At 33.3% G+C, this 20,933-nt stretch overlaps 1 protein-coding gene across 5 annotated transcripts in view; it reads left to right on the top strand.

Moving 5' to 3' along the window:
* The window catches only part of LOC106682516 (protein CFAP276), a 31,222-nt gene extending 11,993 nt beyond the window's left edge, over nt 1-19,229 (top strand). For 3 of the 5 annotated variants that reach the window (XM_014423414.2, XM_014423415.2, XM_014423417.2), the window contains 3 exons: nt 4,547-4,705; nt 9,277-9,455; nt 18,933-19,229. In XM_014423414.2, coding sequence (XP_014278900.1) covers nt 4,547-4,705; nt 9,277-9,455; nt 18,933-19,151 — 557 coding nt within the window. In that variant the 3' untranslated portion in view covers nt 19,152-19,229. The remainder of the gene's footprint in view (nt 1-4,546; nt 4,706-9,276; nt 9,456-18,932) is intronic. The other 2 variants (XM_067047993.1, XM_067047994.1) reach the window with 1 other exon arrangement.
* Nucleotides 19,230-20,933: the final 1,704 nt, after the last annotated feature.

The raw sequence follows: 20,933 nt of genomic DNA, 5'->3' as shown, positions 1-20,933 counted from the left end.
GTATGTATGAGATCATTTATCAATATTACCTATTGCCCACAACTGTGTGGCAGATTGTAATATCTATCAATAAATAAATCTATCAATTTAAAAAAAAAAAAAAAAAAAAAATTTTGAGATTCGTAAAAAAACAAGATGGTAGCAATAATAATACTTTTTCCATATGGGAATTGTTTGAATGGTACTTAATAATAGTTTTGATTGAATGGTCAAAAAATAAACTGAGTAAATTTTTGAAATAAATATTTTAATTAATATAAATAATTTATTAAAACATACGTTATGTTGTTTAAGTAATAAAACTGTAGGTAAACAAAGATAAATACAACTATAAAAATTAATACATTGTATCGATAACAAATATACTTAAATATAATACTTAATCACTATTATAGCTTAGACACACATACATTGACACCAGACATACAGCACGAAGATTATCTACTTATAGTACAAGAGCCGGGATGAAAAAAGGCAGTTATTTCACCCCTATTTTTTATTACTTTAATGAAAACTATGTATAAACTACTTATAGTACTTAAACTAGCTTTAATTTGAGTGCTAATAGACATATGTACGTCACATAGAACGTGAAATAACTGCCTTTTTTCTCCTCTTGGGCTCTTGTACTATTACAAGAAGAGTTCGAGGGAGGTATGATATTAGCAAACAAAAATAACAAACGGAGAAAATGAAACAAAGTAATGTACAGTTTTATTTACATAATAATTTCACAATTTGATGGTCAAGACAAATTTTTTTTAATCCCTTAAGAATCGTTGGACATTAATAGTTTTTGGCATCTTTTTGGGATTTTTATTTTATTGATTTGTAATTAAAACTAATTATAAAAAATAAAAAAAAACGCTAAATGATATCACCGCTCAAAAATACCTCACAAGATCTAACTGCAATTTCAATTTACACACAAATTGGACTTCCTTTCTGTCGACTCCTTCTCACGTACAGTAAAAACAAATGGTAATAATATTAAATACTACAAAATGTTTTCAACTCTCTTCATTCAATATCTCTTCCTCCAAATCAATCATTAGCTCTTCTGGATATATAAATACAAAAAATTAAGATTCAAGGTCCAATTTACCTTATCATTTGCAGAGTTACTTTGGGAAATTCTCAAAAAAGCTTTGGTACTTCTGAACATAGTTCAATAAAATAGTTTTAAGTCGAAACTTCTGATATCAATGTTTTAGTAGCTTTCAATATATTTTTTATGGAATACAAATGTATAACATGTTAACAGGCTAGATGCCATAAGTATATGATTGTTTTTGTTTTTTTTCCTTAGCCACAGGAAGTGGGCTATTACGCTCCAGGCTCTCGCAGTCCAATACAATTTTACTCTTTCTTTTAGTTGGTCCGTATCCTGCTCAACATCTTCTAGACCAATACACGTTAAAAGATGGTCTCCATCCATGTCTCCCATGTTGCATAGGACATTCGGGGAATCTACGATACCAATTCGATGGAGGTGTTTTTGGAGCAGATCATGTCCTGTTCCAAGGCGATAACAATCCACTCTCGCAGCACTGCTAACATTGCCGGGGATTCGTTTATCCTTATGCAGTAGGCTCTCCCACTTCTTTCCTTCCGCTTGAACTTTGTGTCTAGCATTTGTTCTGTCCTTACAATAAGAGCTTATAAGTGATTTTACTGTTCTGTAGGAAAGTGGTAGAACAGGCTGGTTCTCTGCACAATCGAGCTTAGCCTAATTGTCAGCTTGTTAATTACCATTTATACCAACATGGCCTGGTATCCACTGCAGAGCTATAACCCTTCCTCTTTTCATCATGATAGCCAATTTTAAGTCTATGTTCTAAGTTAAATGTTCTCCTAGCGGATTTTTTTGGCTACTTGTTTTGTAACCTTTTCTCCCAAGACCTTCTAGACTTTCGTATTTTAGTTTACTTTTCAGTTTTGATCATAGTAATTTATTAGAGTATGCTTAAAGTGAGTAAAAAGTGGAAGTTGTGTGAAAGTGTTGCCTTCGAGAGTCTTGTTGATCAACAAACTTGTGAATAAGAGAAACAGCATAAACTAATTGACAAATAAATTCGTATTTTCTTTGCTGTGTTTCAGATGTGCAGTTTCTTTCTTAGAGGATCGGAAATATAATATACATACTGGAAATCTTTGTAGTATTACCGAGCTAGGATGAAGATAGGTTTAAACCTCTTTTGAGAGTGAACTACTTTAAATTCAAAACTATTCTACAAGACGTTAAAGATAAGCTGTGTTTAATTCGAAAGACTCTACCAAACATAGGTCTGTGTAATTACAGCTTACAATTGTGTTGTACAGGTTGGGATGTTCAGGAGAAGGATTTTCTCCAACTTGCAAGAGCAGCTTTGGCTGTGGAACACGGAGAATTTCTATTACAATTAGAGGAAAATCAGATATTTTTATTTTCAGCCCGTCGAAGGCTGGGAAAAGTGAAATGATTTACACAACCTTTGACAAATTGCCTCATTGTTTAGAGGAAGTTGGCGGTAAAGAGATATTGTTTGGAACTCCAGAAGCCCGGTTCGTGCATTACGACCAGGAGCCCTTTATTGCATATTGAGAGAGTTCCATGAAATAAATTGAGAGAAAGGTTTTGTGACCTCATAATTTAAACTTATAATTCCTTACAGGACAAAATTTAATACCCGTAGGGGCACGTAAATGAAGTAGATGATGTTTTAGTGCTCACGATCCTGACGTCTGATTGCTGAGTCTGCGATAGGTCCAAGCGGTGCCGTCGTCTTCTCACGTATCGTTCACTGATCACTGTTCACTGATGGGTGATTGTGATGACAATGTAACTTTACCCGATCCAGATATTTTTCTATTGAACGCTGGCCTGCATGTGTAATTAATAATTGTGAGGGTAACCAGGACACGACGTAACAAATGTCACAATGTTTTTAAGAGGGTATTAAAATGAAACTTAAAAATATCATGATTCTCAGATGTCTAAATCCAACAGACAGCTTTGGCCAAAAGCCATCGAGGGACCCTGATCCTTATAATTCACGAAAACAACTTTGCGATTAAAAACTCTCACTAAAGCAGCTTATTTGTGGGTTTCCTGGAAATGTGTACGACTAGAGAATATTTAACATGATTAAATGTTTATGTTATAACTCCATTTAAGGATCGTCTAAGTGGTAGCCTAAAGATTGTCAGAAAATTGTATGCTCATTACTGCAAGTATTAAGTGAGAGTCGAACATACCTTCGGTTTATTCATGAAAAAGTTCAACAGCCTCAAGGAATTGAAAATCATAATTTCCTACAAAGAGTTCATCACGTATGCCTGCACTTGGTTTACTACAGGGTGTATTAAATATACTAAAATATGTGAATATATTTCTTATAACAAAAATCTTACATTTATTTGGAGGAGGTAAGAAAAGATAAATAAAAGATCTTAGAGCTTTTAGAAAATCTGGATTCTTCAGCCCCTCATGGAACAGCTATAATTTACAGTTTCAATTTCTAATCGCATTAAAAGTAATCGTAATGATTTCGGTTATCATCATATCCAACTACATAATAAATAAAAAAATACAAATTGTCTACCATGAGATAAATGCTCATGGGACAGCTCTAGATGGACAAAAATATTGTCCCTTAGAGCACTCCTACCGGATTAAAGCACCGTCGAGCAACAAGCACGGCCAAGCTCCTTGCCTCCAGTAAATTTGCTGTAGGTGATATTATGACATGATACAAACATGTAGAGAATCTACCCATTGATAGAACTCCAAAAACACTTCTAAAGGAGAAGATCTCGAGGCCATCTTCTTTTCAGACGCCTAGGAGGATTATTAGGTAATGAAGGAGAAGCCAGGTTAGAAACGCGTTGGTTTGGGTGAATGAGAAGTTTATTATGTAAGGGTTGGTATCTGGTTCTGGCCAAATTGGCAACATTGGGGACATTGAGGTCCTGATGGATGATTTGATTTGTGACAAAGTAAGGAGCATTAAGGATTTTACGAAGGATTTTGGACTGTAAGGATTGGATTCGAGAGGAATTAGATGGTTTAGTGGAGCCCCATTCTTTATTAATAAAAATGATAAAAATTTAATTTCTCATGAACTAGACTCGAAACATTCTTTTGTTTGCCTTCAATCAAAAAGATCTTAAGTATTCTAAATTAAGAAAAAACTTTTTAACGTTAGGCCTTAGTTGACTTGTGTGTTGAGACATATCATTTCAGCATTCTTGATTCGATATCAGCACTGGTTTTGATCCGGCTTATGAGCGTTAACCTACGGTACCAAGTGATGAATTTCGTCCTCACTCTGAGTAGAAGACATTCTCAAATTGCAAGAAAACGTAGTCATCTTGCCAAGGTGTTCCTAACGACAAATAACATCAAATGAACGACAACAATGTTTTAACGTTATGCACTATCGATCATTCTGATCATCTGTTTTTCAATAACGATTAAACGTTTTCAATAACTTGATTACAATTTTTTTTTAATTTCTAAAATTACTAATAGAAAAAAAAATAAAAATGTTAACATTATTTGAAGGGAAGACGAAGATGGCGAAATTCGACAGAAACCCGTACCCATACCCCATGATCCAATTCGAAGAATTGTGGGAACAACCTTTGCGACTCCAAGGTTACGAATACGACTGGGTGCACTCCGTCTCTCCATTCGAAAGATTATACAATCACAATACCCTAGGTAATAATTAGTAATGTTTTATTATAAAAATTTATTCATTAAAAGTTCTTCTTATCTAAAGGTTGTTAATAAAATCATTGACATTCTGATGCAAGAAATCCATCTCCTAGAACATGCATCTACCAATAGTTTAAAAATTAGCACACTTAACATGGAAACGCATTTCTGGAGGTTGTAAAAATCTTAATAATTAGTTAATTAATTTAATAAAGTAACGAATTAGGTCATTTATTTTTGTTCTTCGCTTACAAATTCTTAACGATGCACCCAAGCAAAACAATTGTTGTACAAGAAAATGAATTTTCCTCCGAATGAGTACCATAATCTATCAATTTGGTTTAGTTGTATGCTGTAAGCCATAAGCTGACATAAACCAAAAAACGAAATTTATTTCAAATTTTTCTTTTATGGAACGTATCAATAGTCAAAATGATGTCCAAACCTCAAAAACCACTAGAATACCCATCTGTCCTATTTCTCTTTTCCTTGAGAAACTCGTCTTGAAACGCCTGTATCCAATCCTAGATTCAAATCTTTTAATCCCAGATGACCAGTTTGGATTCCAAACATCCCACTTTCCTATCCAGCAATGTCATCATGTGGTAGTTGACCCGTCTGTCATTGGTGTACGGAATGTACTGCTCGGGAGTCTTTCTTGATGTACAACAGGCATTTGATCGTGGGTGGCACCCAGGACTACTATATTCGTAAATCCCTACCCTCAACATACTTCCTTATTATTCGTTTTATCTCTCCGACAGATTATTTCAAGTAAATCATAATAACGCTTATTCATCCCTCTTTCCACAAATTCTTTGGGAGGACGAACGCCAGAGAAAGGTGACTGTAGCATATCATCAGGGAAAACAAATCACCGCGGAATCTTGGAGATTCTGCAAGCATTAAAGAGAAGGTACTTTTGGTGGGGGATAGAGAAGACAATTACAGAAGTTGTAGGAAACTGCGATGTTTGTCAATGCACAAAGCATGACAGACACCCACCAAAAGGGAGGCAAAAAGAGACACCTACCTCAGATGCACAGCTCAACCACCTACTGGTCGACACTTTCAAATGGAGATCAATTTAAACGGATCGCCATAATTGATCTTTTCAGTAAGGCGCACCAGGTGCAGGACAAGTTGTCGGAAGCAGTGTTGGCAGCTCTCCGATTGTGGTTCCAATTCTAAGGAGTTCCGGAGCGTATCTCATCAGATTCAGGCAGATAATTCCACAATGCCATGATTCGAACAGAAATGAAGGACCTAGACGTAACATGGCTCGCATAGAGCGGCTTCATGGCACGATGAGAGAACATATTCGCTTATATCAGATTGGATATTCGACAAGGGACTGGAACCGGATGTAGCAATGCCTAAGGCTATAGTGGCATATAATCATTCCGTACACACCGTTACGGGGTTTTCACCATTTGAAATCCTCTTTCAATGGGCTTCGAATACACCGGCTGGACTGTAAGGGTACGCAGTGGATGGTGAAGAGATGCACAACAACCATGTTGCTCAAAGAACGTCATGGGAGAAGGCACGAGGAAGAATGGAAAAGGAAAAAAAAACAGGAGGCGCCACCTGAAGAATTTAAAGGTCATGATGGGAGCGATCAAAATTGTGACGTATACAGAAAATTTGGGTCTAACAAATAATAAAGGATATACAGCGACACAAGGGTCCATTCAGGGTGATAATTATTAAGGAACACATGTTGTTACTGTAGAAAGTATCGAAGAACCTAAAAAGAGGAGAACCGTTCATATTGAAGAGTTAATACTTCCTGTGTTCTCGTATTGCCTGCCACTACTAGATTGTATTACAGAAACATTAGTTGTTAATGTAATTCTATTTATTGTTTTTTGTTTTAAGATTTATTTCGACTTTTAAAAATTTTGTTTTTTCTTCATTTTAGCTTATTTATGTATTGTATGTGTGAAGAGTTCTTTAATTTTATTCTAGGTTTAAATTATGAATATAGCGCTTGTGAATTTTTACAATGATATGTGTATAGGAATTTATTTTTATTGTAAGTAGTTTTTCTTTATTGTTTTTTTCCCATATTATTATACTGTATAGTATTAGTTTTCGAGGATTGCCCTTAAACTGGTGGGGGGGGGGGAGTTACGGTCTGAGTCATCCGTTGTTTCGATGTCAGCTGGTTGAGGGGATCAGCCGATCAAATGTATATAAAGAGATGTACTGAACCCAATAAAGCCAATATTTTACAGCAGTTCAAGCATGTCACATGTTATTCCTTCTTCTCTTAATTTAACATTTTAATTTATATATATATATATATATATATATATAAATTACCGTTCATATAAAACGGTATATGAATGTAAATATTACATCGAAAGCAAACGTCGTTTGGAATAAATAAAACCCCAGAACATTAGTTAAATAAATAGTTAAGGTATTTATATAAGAAGCATTAAGCAGGCGGTTGGAAGCAAGGTGCGTGTTTTCCGCCTAATCCAAAGCAAAATAAATTTTAGATTCATTAGAGAAGTATATTTATATTGAACTGTGGCCGCCTTTTTAATTAGCAACAGCTGAAGGCATCATTAGATCAAATTTTTTTTATTATAATATATCGCTCTGGATTAATATAATATCCGAGCTGGCTAATGGCATTGCAGGTAGAAGGTAATATCTCCAGTCCAGTTCATTATACCAATGAGCTGGATGGCTAGCAGTTTATTGGCCAGGTAAATGGTGGGCAGGTACACAGTAGATTCGGATCTGAATAATAATCTGTGGAATAGAGCGCTGTAATAATGAGTTCATTAGATGTGACTGATGTGGCCGTTCGTCACGTGACATTAATCCGGGCGACGGGGCGGTATTAACTGCACTGGCTGGAAATTGAATTGGAATCAGTGTAGGGTAATTAGCCGCGAGGGTAATTAACTACGCGCTCAGCGACCGATACAGCTGTAATCTAACCATAATCAATTTTAAAGAGGCTGTATTTAATTATTTCTCTGGTATTCCGAAGCAGGTCTAGGTCGTGTAATGGCAGTGGATGTGGGGTCACCTCACTCGAAGCTTCTACAAGAAATTGCTTCTATCCTTTCTGCAATCTGAACTTCCTGAGAATTAAAAATTAGTTTATTTTCGTATTTTATACGTCATTTTAACCAAACTTTTCTATTCAAAATTTATAGATATTATTTTATCTATATTCATGTTACTAATTTCCTTTAATAGGATCCCCAGACTAACTGGTCTCACCTGTTTGGTTTCGTCTATTAATAAACAACCGTGTATCTAATTGTTATGTTATACTTTACCAGTATAACATACAGCAATAGCAAAGCTACAAAGAAACCTATCCCCGAAAAATGATTGGTGTAATGATTAGTGAATAAAAAAGTTAATGCCAACATGCCACCTTTACCCTCCGACGCAGATCGATTCCACCAGTCCAATATCTTGGGATCCTAACGTAGAATCCACATTCTAAACTTTAAATACAAGAACCTAACCGATGATTCGGATAATTATATAGACTACTAAATAGAAAACCTAAGCTTTCGGCAGACGAAAAGCTATTTCTTCACAAGACAATAGTAAAATCTACTGACTACGGGCTAAAACTGTGGGAGACAGCTGAAAATTCGGAGATGAGGGAAAATTAAATCTTCACCTTTGAAAGAAAGATTCTCCAAAAAATATTTGGTCCGGCCACGCTTGGTGAGCATGAGGAGAAGAAAGAATATGATGTGCTATTATTTTAAACTGAGTCATTTAGGGAAGTGATTATAAAAACTCATAAGGTTGGATGACTTCGTTTGGCTGAATATGTTACCTGAATGAATAATGATAATACACAAAAGCGTATACTGGCTGTAAACGGTCGGCATCATCTCAAATTGAAGCTTGAGCTAGAACCCTACAGTAAATCAGGAACAACAGCTGTTAAAGATCAAATCTGAACACAAACTCTTCCAAGTACATAGATTATACTGTATTTCACCTAATTCGGATAAACGGAAGTAGCCGTGATGAGCGAAGACGGATTTGACTGCAGACAGGCATGAAACTAATCTAGTTCCTTGGTGTCAAACGCGTGAGTGAAAATTTTCGATTCTGAAGACACAATTTTTTTTCCACCTGTATATGATATGCACCAAGCTTCTCTGTCTTAAGTTATAGAAAACAGATATTGTTTCTTTTGAATTATATTTCATTGAGAAGGAAATAAAAATTTATTGAGTAAACGTACATACTAAATACATAGTCATACATAAAATCGCTGTGTATATTATGCTATATGCCCATATCTTTATCACGAAATGTTTTTCTCGAAATAATTCCCCATATTTATGAAACAGTTGTAAAAACTTAAAGATCGGATGTGATAAAATCGATATTAGTAGAGATGAACCAAAATTTATTTACGTACTATAAAGTCTCATATAGTCAGATGAAACTAAACTGTATAAATGGGAAAATATTTCGATTATTTGTACCATCATTTACTTTAATATTTTTTCTGCCTTAGGTAGTTCAGAATGTCAAATTGAAATTAAAGTTTTTTAAACTTTTTTTTTCAGCTAGCATAAGGCAGAATAGGTTGTGTAATCACCCTTGCGCTCCCAAAGACGCTTTGGACATCTGCCTCACCTCAGTCTACGACCATACCAGAGACAGCTTTCTACCCAACTCGTACCCTTACATACAACCGGAAACTATCGGCTTACCGTCCTACAGGCTCCTCAGGAATACAAGATATGTAAGTCATAGGTTACACCTACTTATGAAAGAAATAAGATATCTCTTCCGAAATATTTTCATTCTAATCCGAGGTAATCTTCAAAGTGATGGTTCACCTTAGGTAAACAAAAATTTCAATTTCTTCTGCTATCTCAGTTTTATATTCTGTAATCCTATAGAGATTACATTTAAAACATTTTATTTAGAAAATCTCTTCCTTTTTGGTTGTCCAGGCTCTGACTACAAATCTATCCCAGGCAACTTAATCTAGTAGTTTACTGTCAGATTCTTGTTTGTGATTCTTATTTCGAATCCAGCCCATTACTTATAACCTTAGTTTTGTAATCCATTTTTTATATATACAACGGTGTTTTGGTTCTGGTTACCTGGCATGAGCTTTGAAACCATCTTTTATGAGGGTGGGTGCCGTGTTATGGTTCATAGAAAGATTATTAAAGGTTCAAATTAAATAAATTAATTATTGACAGATATACCTAGGTATTAAGTAAAAAATGTTTATATATTATATGTGTATATATTATGTAACGTTTAAATTCACCATTTACACAATATTTTTTCATATATTCCTAATTCCTACCTATATTCGCTCTTAATGATTTAGAAATTGTAAAACTAATATTTCTACTTCATTAATAAATACATATTTCTGGATATTAAATGGCCAGAAATGTTTTGAGTTACTAATAATATTTTATAACAATTTTAATTTACGATGAAATAGTTGTTCCTTGATTTCTGTTATGAAACTCATTGAAGGAATAACCATTAACCTCACTAGTTTCGCATAATGGTCATAATGGAAAGTGTTGATGAAAAATTATATACATATTTGGTTAATAAAACAACACTTGAAATTTTAAAGGTTTTGTTCTTGGTAAAATCGAGTTTCTTTTTTCCCCAACACTTCTGATAATTTCATAAATAAGGTTACGATGATTTATACTCTCTCTACGACGTCATCAAGGACCATAGGAGTGACAATAATCCCGAAGACACGGCTACCGGACCCAGCCTACATACAAGCAGACACGAGTGGGCGTGATTTATGGGTTTTTTATTGCGATCATTGGTGGGACGGGTTTGTTTTGATGCCTTTTAGGGGCAGCTGTCAGGGCTGATGGATGCTGTGCGACAAAGCAGCACACTGATGCAAGTGCCGGATCGTGGCCAACTTTCATCCCACAACAATCATCAATCTAGTTTAGCCTTTTTAAAATATGAACCACCCCATTTGCCCGCGCCCTATTGATGGCTCAGAGCTGGGCCACGATTTAGCTCCCAGTACCAATCTTATTTCATATGTTGTTCTACATATCAATATAAATGATCTACTGTGACTCAGTATAATATTAAAAATATATAGAATCAATCGTACCACAGTCCTTGGGGAAATTAAGGGTCAGGTAGTGGTAGTGGTTGATGATCATTTGAAGAAAAAAATTCAGAAAAAGGATGAGTAAAACCAGAAATTTTTTAAAAATCAAATCCGTTCTGTATGATAATTTACACTTAAGTGCTTCTGAGTGATGAACAGATCGTGGAGATAACATCACGAAATTAAATAAACATATAAAGCTTCTTCTACAAAACCAAAACTCAGTAAAAGAATCTTTTCTACCTTCCCCCTCCCTACTGCTTTTCTTTGAATTAGTTTCAGATTCACACCCATTAGTCATTAATGAGGATGATGAATTATTTGTGTTATTTCTTTTTTATTACCTACAATTTTTTTTTATTCCAATATCCTGTGTTTAAATTTAAAATTGGTAGATTAAAAGCTTAAAATTAATGCCCTTTTTGTAATTGTGGAAAGGAGAGATAGTCCATGTAACTTTATGATTTTCATAAGTCATTTTCAACTTGTTTTTTGTCCTCCGCTTGGTCATCGTTCGTAAGAGTTCTACTGGGCCTTCCCGTCCGGCAGATGTTGGTCATCGTTCCGAAGTGACGTATCTGCGGCAGGGGACGTCGAAGAGGAAGTTACAGTTCGAAGGATGAGGTTCTGGACTTCACAAATTGTACTGTACGTTGCAAATTAATAATGTTCAGTACCAACCCAAAAAGATACTTCCGGCTCCATTTAATAATCCACAAATGAACGGATATTTTAGAACAGCTCAGTTCGCTCTTTCCCCGGATTTAAATATCAATATTAAGTTATTGCCCACTAAATTCCATGTCATGCCTATCAGATTTCTGCGTTAAATATGGCATCGGTCCTGTATGTTGTAAACCTACCATTTTTTATGTAGAACCACGAGCTTATTTTGAATTTCAAGAAATTTTGGACATGGCTGAAGTCTTAACGGGATTTGTTATTAATAATATTCAACAGCTAATGTAATAAGAAGTCTTAAATGGCTATTGTTATAAACTATATAGTTGTTTCTTAGCCACAAATGGTCCACATGTTTGACCTAACCGGCTGACTTGGGATTGCAAGAAGCGGTATTTTCTTTGTTTAATTGACCAGCCCATTTGAAGATGGTTTTGTCACTATAGAAGAGCGACCTAAGAGAAATAGCCAGCAAGTCCAAGTTATCATTCCATAAGATGCCAGCATCTATCATTTAACTTTATTTGAAATACATGTTGGGGCAATGTTCCTTCAGAACCAACATCACATCCCTCCACGACCACACACTCTTCTCCCTCTACCCCTTCCGATATCTTATTGGATACAGTTGCACTCTCTAAAAATATTAGTTAGTGAAAGACAAATAGTTGTCTTACATAATTAAATCAAAGATAACTTAAATGGAAAAAAATGCGTTGTTTAAATTATAGTCGAATGGAAAATTTATCATCAGCAATGAATTTACGCACAACGACCCAGTGTCATAGGTTTTTAGCATTTACTTTTTTCAAGGAAGGTATAGCAATGATCTCATACGGAACTTTAACGACTTGGCTCCATCTTATTAAATAAATTGTCAATTAGAGTGCCCTTAATAAGATCTCAAATTTAGTATCTCCCTCTACCCCTTCCGATATCTTATTGGATACAGTTGCACTCTCTAAAAATATTAGTTCTCTAACCATCCTTCTCCTACTTCTTATGTATATCCAATTTCATAGGTTGTTTCTGGGCCCCACCTAACCTAAGGCAAATCTAATTGCACGTCCTTCTTATTCTCGCCTACAATCTCTATTACCACTTCTTCTCTGTATCTATATGTAGGGAAAACATTCATTCATTGGACTTTAGATATTAAATTCTGCCATCAACTATTTTCTTCCTAGTTTGTAGAAATTTGTTTCGATGTTGATGTAACATTGTTTTTTTACAATAAAATGTAAATCCTAACGTCTTTATTAATGTATTGGTTACATATCGTTCATGCCTTACAAGTTATACAGGGATAATACTCGAATGGTCGCCAACGAATTACAGCTGATATGCCCAAGAAATTCGACAACCACGGAGGTCAACTTGATATAGACTTATCTGTTAGGCTTTTCTCCTTGAACTCATTCGTCCGAATGAGCAGTGTTATGATGTACTATATTTACATCTTCCATCTCACAAATTTCTTCGGCTGCCTTCGCATGTTGTCTATTTTTGCTGCAATACCACATTATAACAGAAATGTCAATTTTCAGTAAATTTATAAATGAATGAAAGACAAATAGTTGTCTTACATAATTAAATCAAACATAATTTAAAGAAAAAAATGCGTGTTTAAATTAAAGTCGAATGGAGAATTTATCATCAGCAATGAATTTATGCTCAACGATCCAGTGTCTTAGGTTTTTATCATGTATTTTTTCCAAGCTAGGAAGGTATAGCAATGATCTCATACGGAACTTTAATGACTTGGCTCCATCTTATTAGATAAATTGTCAATTAGAGTGCCCTTAATAAGATCTCAAATTTAGTATTGACTATGAGATGGGGATAATCGAGCGGGTAGGAAGAAAAAATGAGAAAACTTCATGACATTAATTTCGCATAAGAAGTTTTTATAGATTATAGATAAGGTAGCGGCTGATTGGTGATAAATATAGGGCCTAAGATTGTCAATTAGGGTTTATTTAGTAGACACTAGGACGAGGGGAGAAGTAAAGAAATAATTATACAGTGGGCAGTGGCAGTTAGCTGAAGTTGAACGAGTCAATCGCTGATGGACGTTCCGCGATTAGGCGGAGGATGACACACAACACACATCATTACCTATTCACGGCACGCTAGTGTTCCAAGAAAAACAATCATCAGCAAACACAAAGTTGAACACTTGCTATTGTTTACTTAAATACGAAATATATATATATTTATTACAGAATATATATAATAATAATATATATTTAAATATTATTAAATATAATGTCTATCTGGTCATACGGAGTCGAGATTTGGGGATCCACTAAACAATCGAATTCCTTTCGTAAGGAAAAATCAATACTTGGATATAATTTCTTCATAATTTTCCTACATCAGGTATTTCATGGGATAAACATAAGATACAAAATTTAATAAATATATCAAGATAAAAATGTTTCAGATAACATGTTACATTTTTTTTTTTAATAATGATCATATGAACTAAGTAAGAAAAAAGTCCTTCGTACTTTAAAAATTTTCTTATGAGTATTTCCGTCAAAAACTGCAATTCGAAGTTCTGCCAGATAGCAGTACTTTTCCTTACTATATATTCCATATATAAATAAGTAAATATAAAAAAAAATCTATCAATTTGGAATTGGTTTTGGAATAATAGTTATCGTAATTACAAAATAACAACATTTTTTTTTAATTTAACAATACTGTTTTTAAATAATAATTTTTTAATACTAGGACTTACATCATGTTTTCGCAATTATATTTTGTGTTCTAGTTTGAAAGAATATTGAACTTTATTCAATAATATGGTATATTGTAAATTGCCCTTCCTGGCTTCTGTACAAAGAGAAACCAACGCTGTGCCAATGACTTCTATATTTAAAAACAAAATGTGCTTTGTGAGCATTAAAAGTGCTATCACAGAATATTTTCGCTTAATCGCGATATTTTAAAAAATGATGTTATTTTTTGTATAGTATTTATTAATATTTTTTTTCATAATGTTCTTCATATTAACTGAAAAATTCTAAAGAAGAAACAGTTTGCAGTGTTAATCAAAGAGTTTTACGACTGTAATCAAACAAACACCTCTTCTTCGTGGTTCTAATATTTATAATTACCATAGTTTTGTATATATAACAATATATTATTTAAGGAATAATTCAAATAACATATGGCTATGATAAATTTTTTTAATACAGAATTTCTTGAACTATTAGTAAAAAATAGAAACAGGAGTTCGAATCGAAAACATTTCCGATTTCTCTCGATTTCATTATGCTTATACGGTTTCATTATCTTGTGTTAAACTGTTTATTATTTGCAGAAACAAAGTGGATATTCGTCATCTCCACCTCAAGAAATCTAAAATAAAAATTTTTAATAGTAACAGAAAAATAATAATTTTCGCTTTCTTCGGCCTTTCGACTTTTTTTTTTTTTAATCGGAAGAAGCAATAAAATCATGACGAGTGCACCAATCTACACAACACTTGGGAATGGAAGTAAGGTGGTAAATGAAATCTGAGTGATGTGCGCATCGTACCATTTTTTTTTTTTTAATGAAGACCATCAGTTCCCTATTAGTTAATATCAATATATCTTATTCACATTAATTCATTGTTTTACCTATACGCAACTGCATTTGAAAGGTTAATAAATACAACGAAAAAATAGCTGCAACGATATTGCTGATAGAAAACGAAATAAATTGATGAAAAGGGCTTGCTGTACTGAGACACCCATATAGAGGTTTGGAATAGAGTATTCTCTCCATTGCCAGTCTTAACTTGTCGTGTCTTCTCTAGGGAATGCTATATCCTGTGAGTGTAACCTAAATATGCCTCTTCTTGTTCTAGAAAAATAGGTAAATTTTCATTTGAAAAAGATTCATTGTTAACACAAGAATTCAATATAATAATTATTGCCAAACATATAATATCTTTAATATTCTCTAATCTTTAATTAATATTAATCTTTTTATATAATTTATTAAACCGATCGATGAGCTTAGTTGCTGATTTAGTCGACGATGTCTGTCCTTATCTCTTACATGTTCAGGTGCAGTTAACGTTGCAGATATAGTTTTTGCACTTCATTAAAAAGTTTATTTTCTAGAATTAACGATTTGTACAAATGCTCACTTTAAACCTTTCTATTTACTTTGAAACGAGTGCACTGATAACGTGAGTAGCTATAGTTACTCACACTAAATCGCCGACTCGAACAAGAAAGTTCCCACAACGGCGGGGTTCCAGAGACATCCAGGTGAGGGCGGTATGAGAAATTGCGCCCCTTCCAGAGGACGAGGATCCCACAGTGAAATCTAAATACAATACAGAGGATATGGTAATGAGTGGGATGATAAATCCCAGTGACGTCTTAATCCTAGACCGCTGAACTATGGCCGGACCACCCTCGAGCAGTTCCATCATCGGTTGTCCACGACCAACGATCACTCATCGTTCTGTCTGGATGCGGAGCTATCTGTCCTCGATCCAGCTACCTAAGCAACCAGGGCTCAGGAAGCATATGCTCGTACAATTAGAACAATAAGATCTAAAGAGATTTAAATAATTGCAGCATGAATGAGATGAAAAAAAAATATCTATATATAATATAAGTTGATTTAAAAATGATCACTAATGAAACAATAATATATAAATTAGTTTCCATAAATCACAACGAATATTGTAGAAGTGGTAATAAAACGTCAATAGGTTGGGAAACACTGTGTTAGATTAAACGAAAAACCTGCTGCTTAATCGATGATGCTCATTACATCACCTTCTTGTATGTAACACAACAATTTTTCAAGAAATACTTCATTCTTACGAGCAGCTCCAAACAAAATCCTGAATTCATCCTTAAAATTGAGGTGCATAAAGTGCTTGTAGAATGCGGATCCTCCCTGGAGTGACTAACACAATACACAATAAAGATTTTACTTTTTGAGAAAAGAAAAGAAAAAGAGTATATTACTGAGAAAGATGTAGAAAATCGTTAGAGGATAAATTGCCTATGAAAATTTAAAAAAAAAAATACATTTTTAAGGATTTTTGGAACGACCTATATTTCTATAACTTGCCTAGTTCAATTAATACGTGGAAATATAATAAAATTTTTGAGTACCTTCAGAAAAAATAGTCATACTACATAAGAAAAAAATTGCTATTATCACTTTCAAGGACAATCTCGTGCCCTAAAACTGGATGAATCAAAATTTCATTTGAGGCATACAGTTCTAAATCAGTCAAGCCCATATTTAAATAATCAGTCGTAATTCAACTTTTATTTATTTTTTTTAAATTGAATTTAAGAAATTTCATAAACATGGTTGATTTTGAAACTGATCGTCTCATTTGTTTTTAATATAAAAAGACAACACCCATAACCTTTTAAGTCTATAATTAATCAAGATAAATAAGCATCAGGAATTATCTGAATTTAAAGAACATAATAATATCACTGAGGATTTTACTAAATCATATAAACAAATTATAAACGCAACTAAGGAAATTAATTTATAAGAATTGAAATTTATATAGAAAACAAAAGATCGAAGACTACGGTTTTTTTCTAATTCAGTCAATATAAACAATTACAAAATAAACGAACATTTAAGAACAAGTTGGCAATGAAAAAAATATCGCTCAATAATCTTATTTTGTAGGCTAAGGTAAAAAAAGATTTGCTAATCAAGATCCCTCATCCAGCTTCTTGTTTTAAAATTGTGATTTTTATTTGTTAAACTAATTTGTGCAATGTGTCCATATTGCTTCTTAAGGAGATATTAGGGGTGCTTTCGGCGTTAAAACTAGTGAAGGGCATACAATTTTTTTTTTTTATTTTTTTATTTCTGTGTAATAGTTTTGTTTTCTATGTAGGTATAAATTATCTCATAATTTTCGCATGTTGCTGTGTGGTCCCGTTGAGCAAAGTGCTGATGTTATCCACACGACCAACTAATAATACGGATCCCATCGCACTCCCCGCTGGGCCTTCACCAATAATTGTCTATTCAAAAAAATTTAGATAATTCATTATTGTCGTCCAATCGTCCATTGCCAGTTCGAAAGTATTGCCGGTTGAATTTCATTTATATCTGCTACTACTGATAAAAACGTAATCGTAAAATCTTTCTTTTGACCTTGAATCCTTTCTATTCATTATCAATCTTATCTCAGATTAAGAAAGAATTAAAAATATGTATATATACATATGTTTTGGATACCACTGACGGTTCAATCAAATATTAAAGTTAGTAAATAAGAAATTATTTTAAGTAGGATGAATTCATAATCCAATATTCTTTAAATAAAGACCTAGTGAACCCGGCAGTTTTATGTCGATCAAAACCCAAATCCTAAGTCAGACCTAGTACAATCCTACCGCATCTGTGTTGCGTCAACTCCTAAGACACTTATTCCTATCGTTTTGGCGGGGATTATTATTTTAATAATTACTGGGTGATCCAACCAAATAACTGTACACGCTTATTCTGTCACGATGCTATCATCTGAACCATTTTAAGGATACAGATCAATTCGATATAATAGAACCATCTGAATTTCCCTGTCTATTTGTCCTTCTTGAGTTCAATTTTTCAACGCCAAACCACCTTTGACCAACTGAACCCACCATTCACCAACTCTGACTATCTCGACCCATCCTTTATCACCCTTAATCCTCCCTAATAACCCAAACCCACTCCTAACTACCTCTAATAACCATAAACCACTTTTAACCACACCAAACCACCTCTACCCACCATAATAACCTCGAACCATTCTTCTTAATTATGATCGTTAATATAATATATTACGAAATTCATATCCTGAAGGTATATACCTATTCCGCTCAATATGTTTTAAATTAATCAATTAATGCTAATTAATAGGTTTTAATACTAAGTATTAGTATTAATTTAAATTAGTTAATAATAATTAATTAATGTTAATTTAAATTCATTAATAATAATAACTACATGTTAATTAGTCATCCCTAATTAATTGAAGTTTACTTTATTACTATATATGTCGTGATTAATTAACCAATCATAATTAAGTAATTGTAATTAATTATTGTCATGGATTGTATATTCGATATAAAATATCGTTCCCTCCCTGAGTGCCCATAGTAACACATAGTGCGCAAGTTCGTACGTAACTTGTTTCGACTAGTTTGAACAGGTTTAATTTGCTTGATTAGTCAACAAAAATATGTGTATATAAATTAATCATTATTACACAATTAAATAATCATATGTTAATAGATTACGATTAATCGATTAATTACAGTAACTATATATAATTTTACCTTCTTAATACGGTCTTTGCCTTTTTTGTTACAGTATTGGACTGAAAAATTAGGTTAATATTTATTTATATTAATTACTATCCCGATCTGTCGACAGATACCGGCAAAAAGACCTGCTAGGGACATGGATGCTGAAGCAGAAGCAGTTGCGAGCACTAAGCCAAAGCCTGGAACCAAGTTCTTCAGTGTGAGGGTCGGCGGTTTCTCTGAGCATCGTAGTCCTTTCAGCGTCAAGCTTGGTATTACGTCTAACCACTCGTCAACCTCTAATGGCGGATATTCTAGGAAAGTAGACGGCACATTCTATACCTCATAAGGAAAGATTTTTATCTGCTATTTTATTGTTAAAAAAATCTTCAAAGCTATGTAAATAAATAGTTTAACATTGAAGAAATCTCTTTTAAAACCTCAATAGTGCAAACAAACATTGTTATATGTATATTGTTTTTGAATTATAATACTAATTTTATTGTTTTATCATCAACACTGAGGGTTTTTTGAAATATACGGGTTTATTCCTAAGCTATTGTGTTGTAATGTGAAACAAGGGCATTCTTGGAAAATATGGCTAATTGTCAAATTGATTCAACATTGGTAGTTCGGTGGCGTTTGTTTTGAAATGAGATAGGAGATAGTAGAAATATATTATTTCTTTTATTGTTTTTGTTCATTGCCATTTTTCTTTTCATGTTATTTTTTACTATAAGATAAATATATAGATAAAATTACAATAAAAAACATAAATAGTAAGAATTTAGCAGTTAATAATTATGTTTAATTAAAATCTAAAAACACTGATATAATAAAATAAATACTTTTAAATTAAATTAGTGAGTATAAAAAGAAATGATATTCAAGAAAAGCTTATCTATATATAAAGAAATTAATAGTAAAAAAATTTAAATTTCAAATCTAATAAATATTTTTTTTAAGTCTTAAGAGTTGAAAGTTATCTTCTCGCTCACCAATGTACATTTATTTTTTATGTACCATATTAAATCTTGGTTTAGTATGTTATTTGTTGCTGCAAGTACTTCTGATGTTTCTTAGTTCATTTTCCCCATCTCGCTGGCTTTAGGCAGGCAAACTCACAGGGTAAGTCAATTATGGTTTACTACAAAAACTTATTTGGTTCCGTGTGTGACTTATACTTCGAGGGCGGCGCCAGTCAGAAGATAACACCCCCTGCAAACCAAGTGGGGAGTGCTAAAAGGTTAGATAGGTTAAAACAGAGTTAAGTAAGTGACTTGGAGCTTGAAGACTGGAGAAGGACACTTCGATTAAATTATGGGGGACCTCATGCGAGATCTTGTACCTGACTGCCTCAGATAGTGATAATCAAGAAATGAGACCACATCGTTGCTAGGATTCCACAACCTACCACGCCATTTCCATCCACTCAGACATAGGTATTCAAACATAATCTAAAGATATTTTATGGTAAACCATCTATCAGAATCATTTCACTAAATAATTTTATCATATATTATTTATGAGTATATTAAACGTAATAAATATTTTGTTCATTTGCCTAGCTTTGAGAATTATATTTCCCAGTTCCCTAATATATTTTATTTTCAATAGTAATAATACTTTATAAAGATTGCTAATTACTAACTGATAAACAGGATCTGCTTTTTTGAAAAGTTATCCAATAACAGTTTTAAGGACTCGTGATTTGAATCAATAAAAATAATTTTGGATAATTGCGTTCAGTAATTAACCTGCTATCCCAGACACAACAGTTATTATTATATAGCAAATTACTCCTCTAAAAATCACTTTACACGAAACAAAATCGGTACATTAATACATAAAGTGTGTAGAAATATTTAAATTTTTTAAAAAATATTTTAATACATAAACAAAACGAATTTTCCATGAATATTAGTAATACTTTCTATTTTTGTTTATGACGTGCAGCAACACAGGAAATTATAGGAAACGTCTGATGTTTGTTTTACGTTTTACACCGTCACTGCGGTCAAAAGCTTGTTCTTTCAATCTGAGATGAGAAAAATTGGAAAGAATTTTCTGGAATTTTGACACTGCTGATGAATTTTCTTAGGTAGTTCCTAATTTTTGTTTGTACTCTATG

Source organism: Halyomorpha halys, unplaced genomic scaffold (genome assembly GCF_000696795.3).
Source record: "Halyomorpha halys isolate HHAL.00 unplaced genomic scaffold, Hhal_1.1 Scaffold421.1, whole genome shotgun sequence".
Classification (NCBI taxonomy): Eukaryota; Metazoa; Arthropoda; class Insecta; order Hemiptera; family Pentatomidae; genus Halyomorpha; species Halyomorpha halys.
Note: the sequence above shows the minus strand (reverse complement) of the source record. Positions and strands in the feature narration are given on the sequence as shown.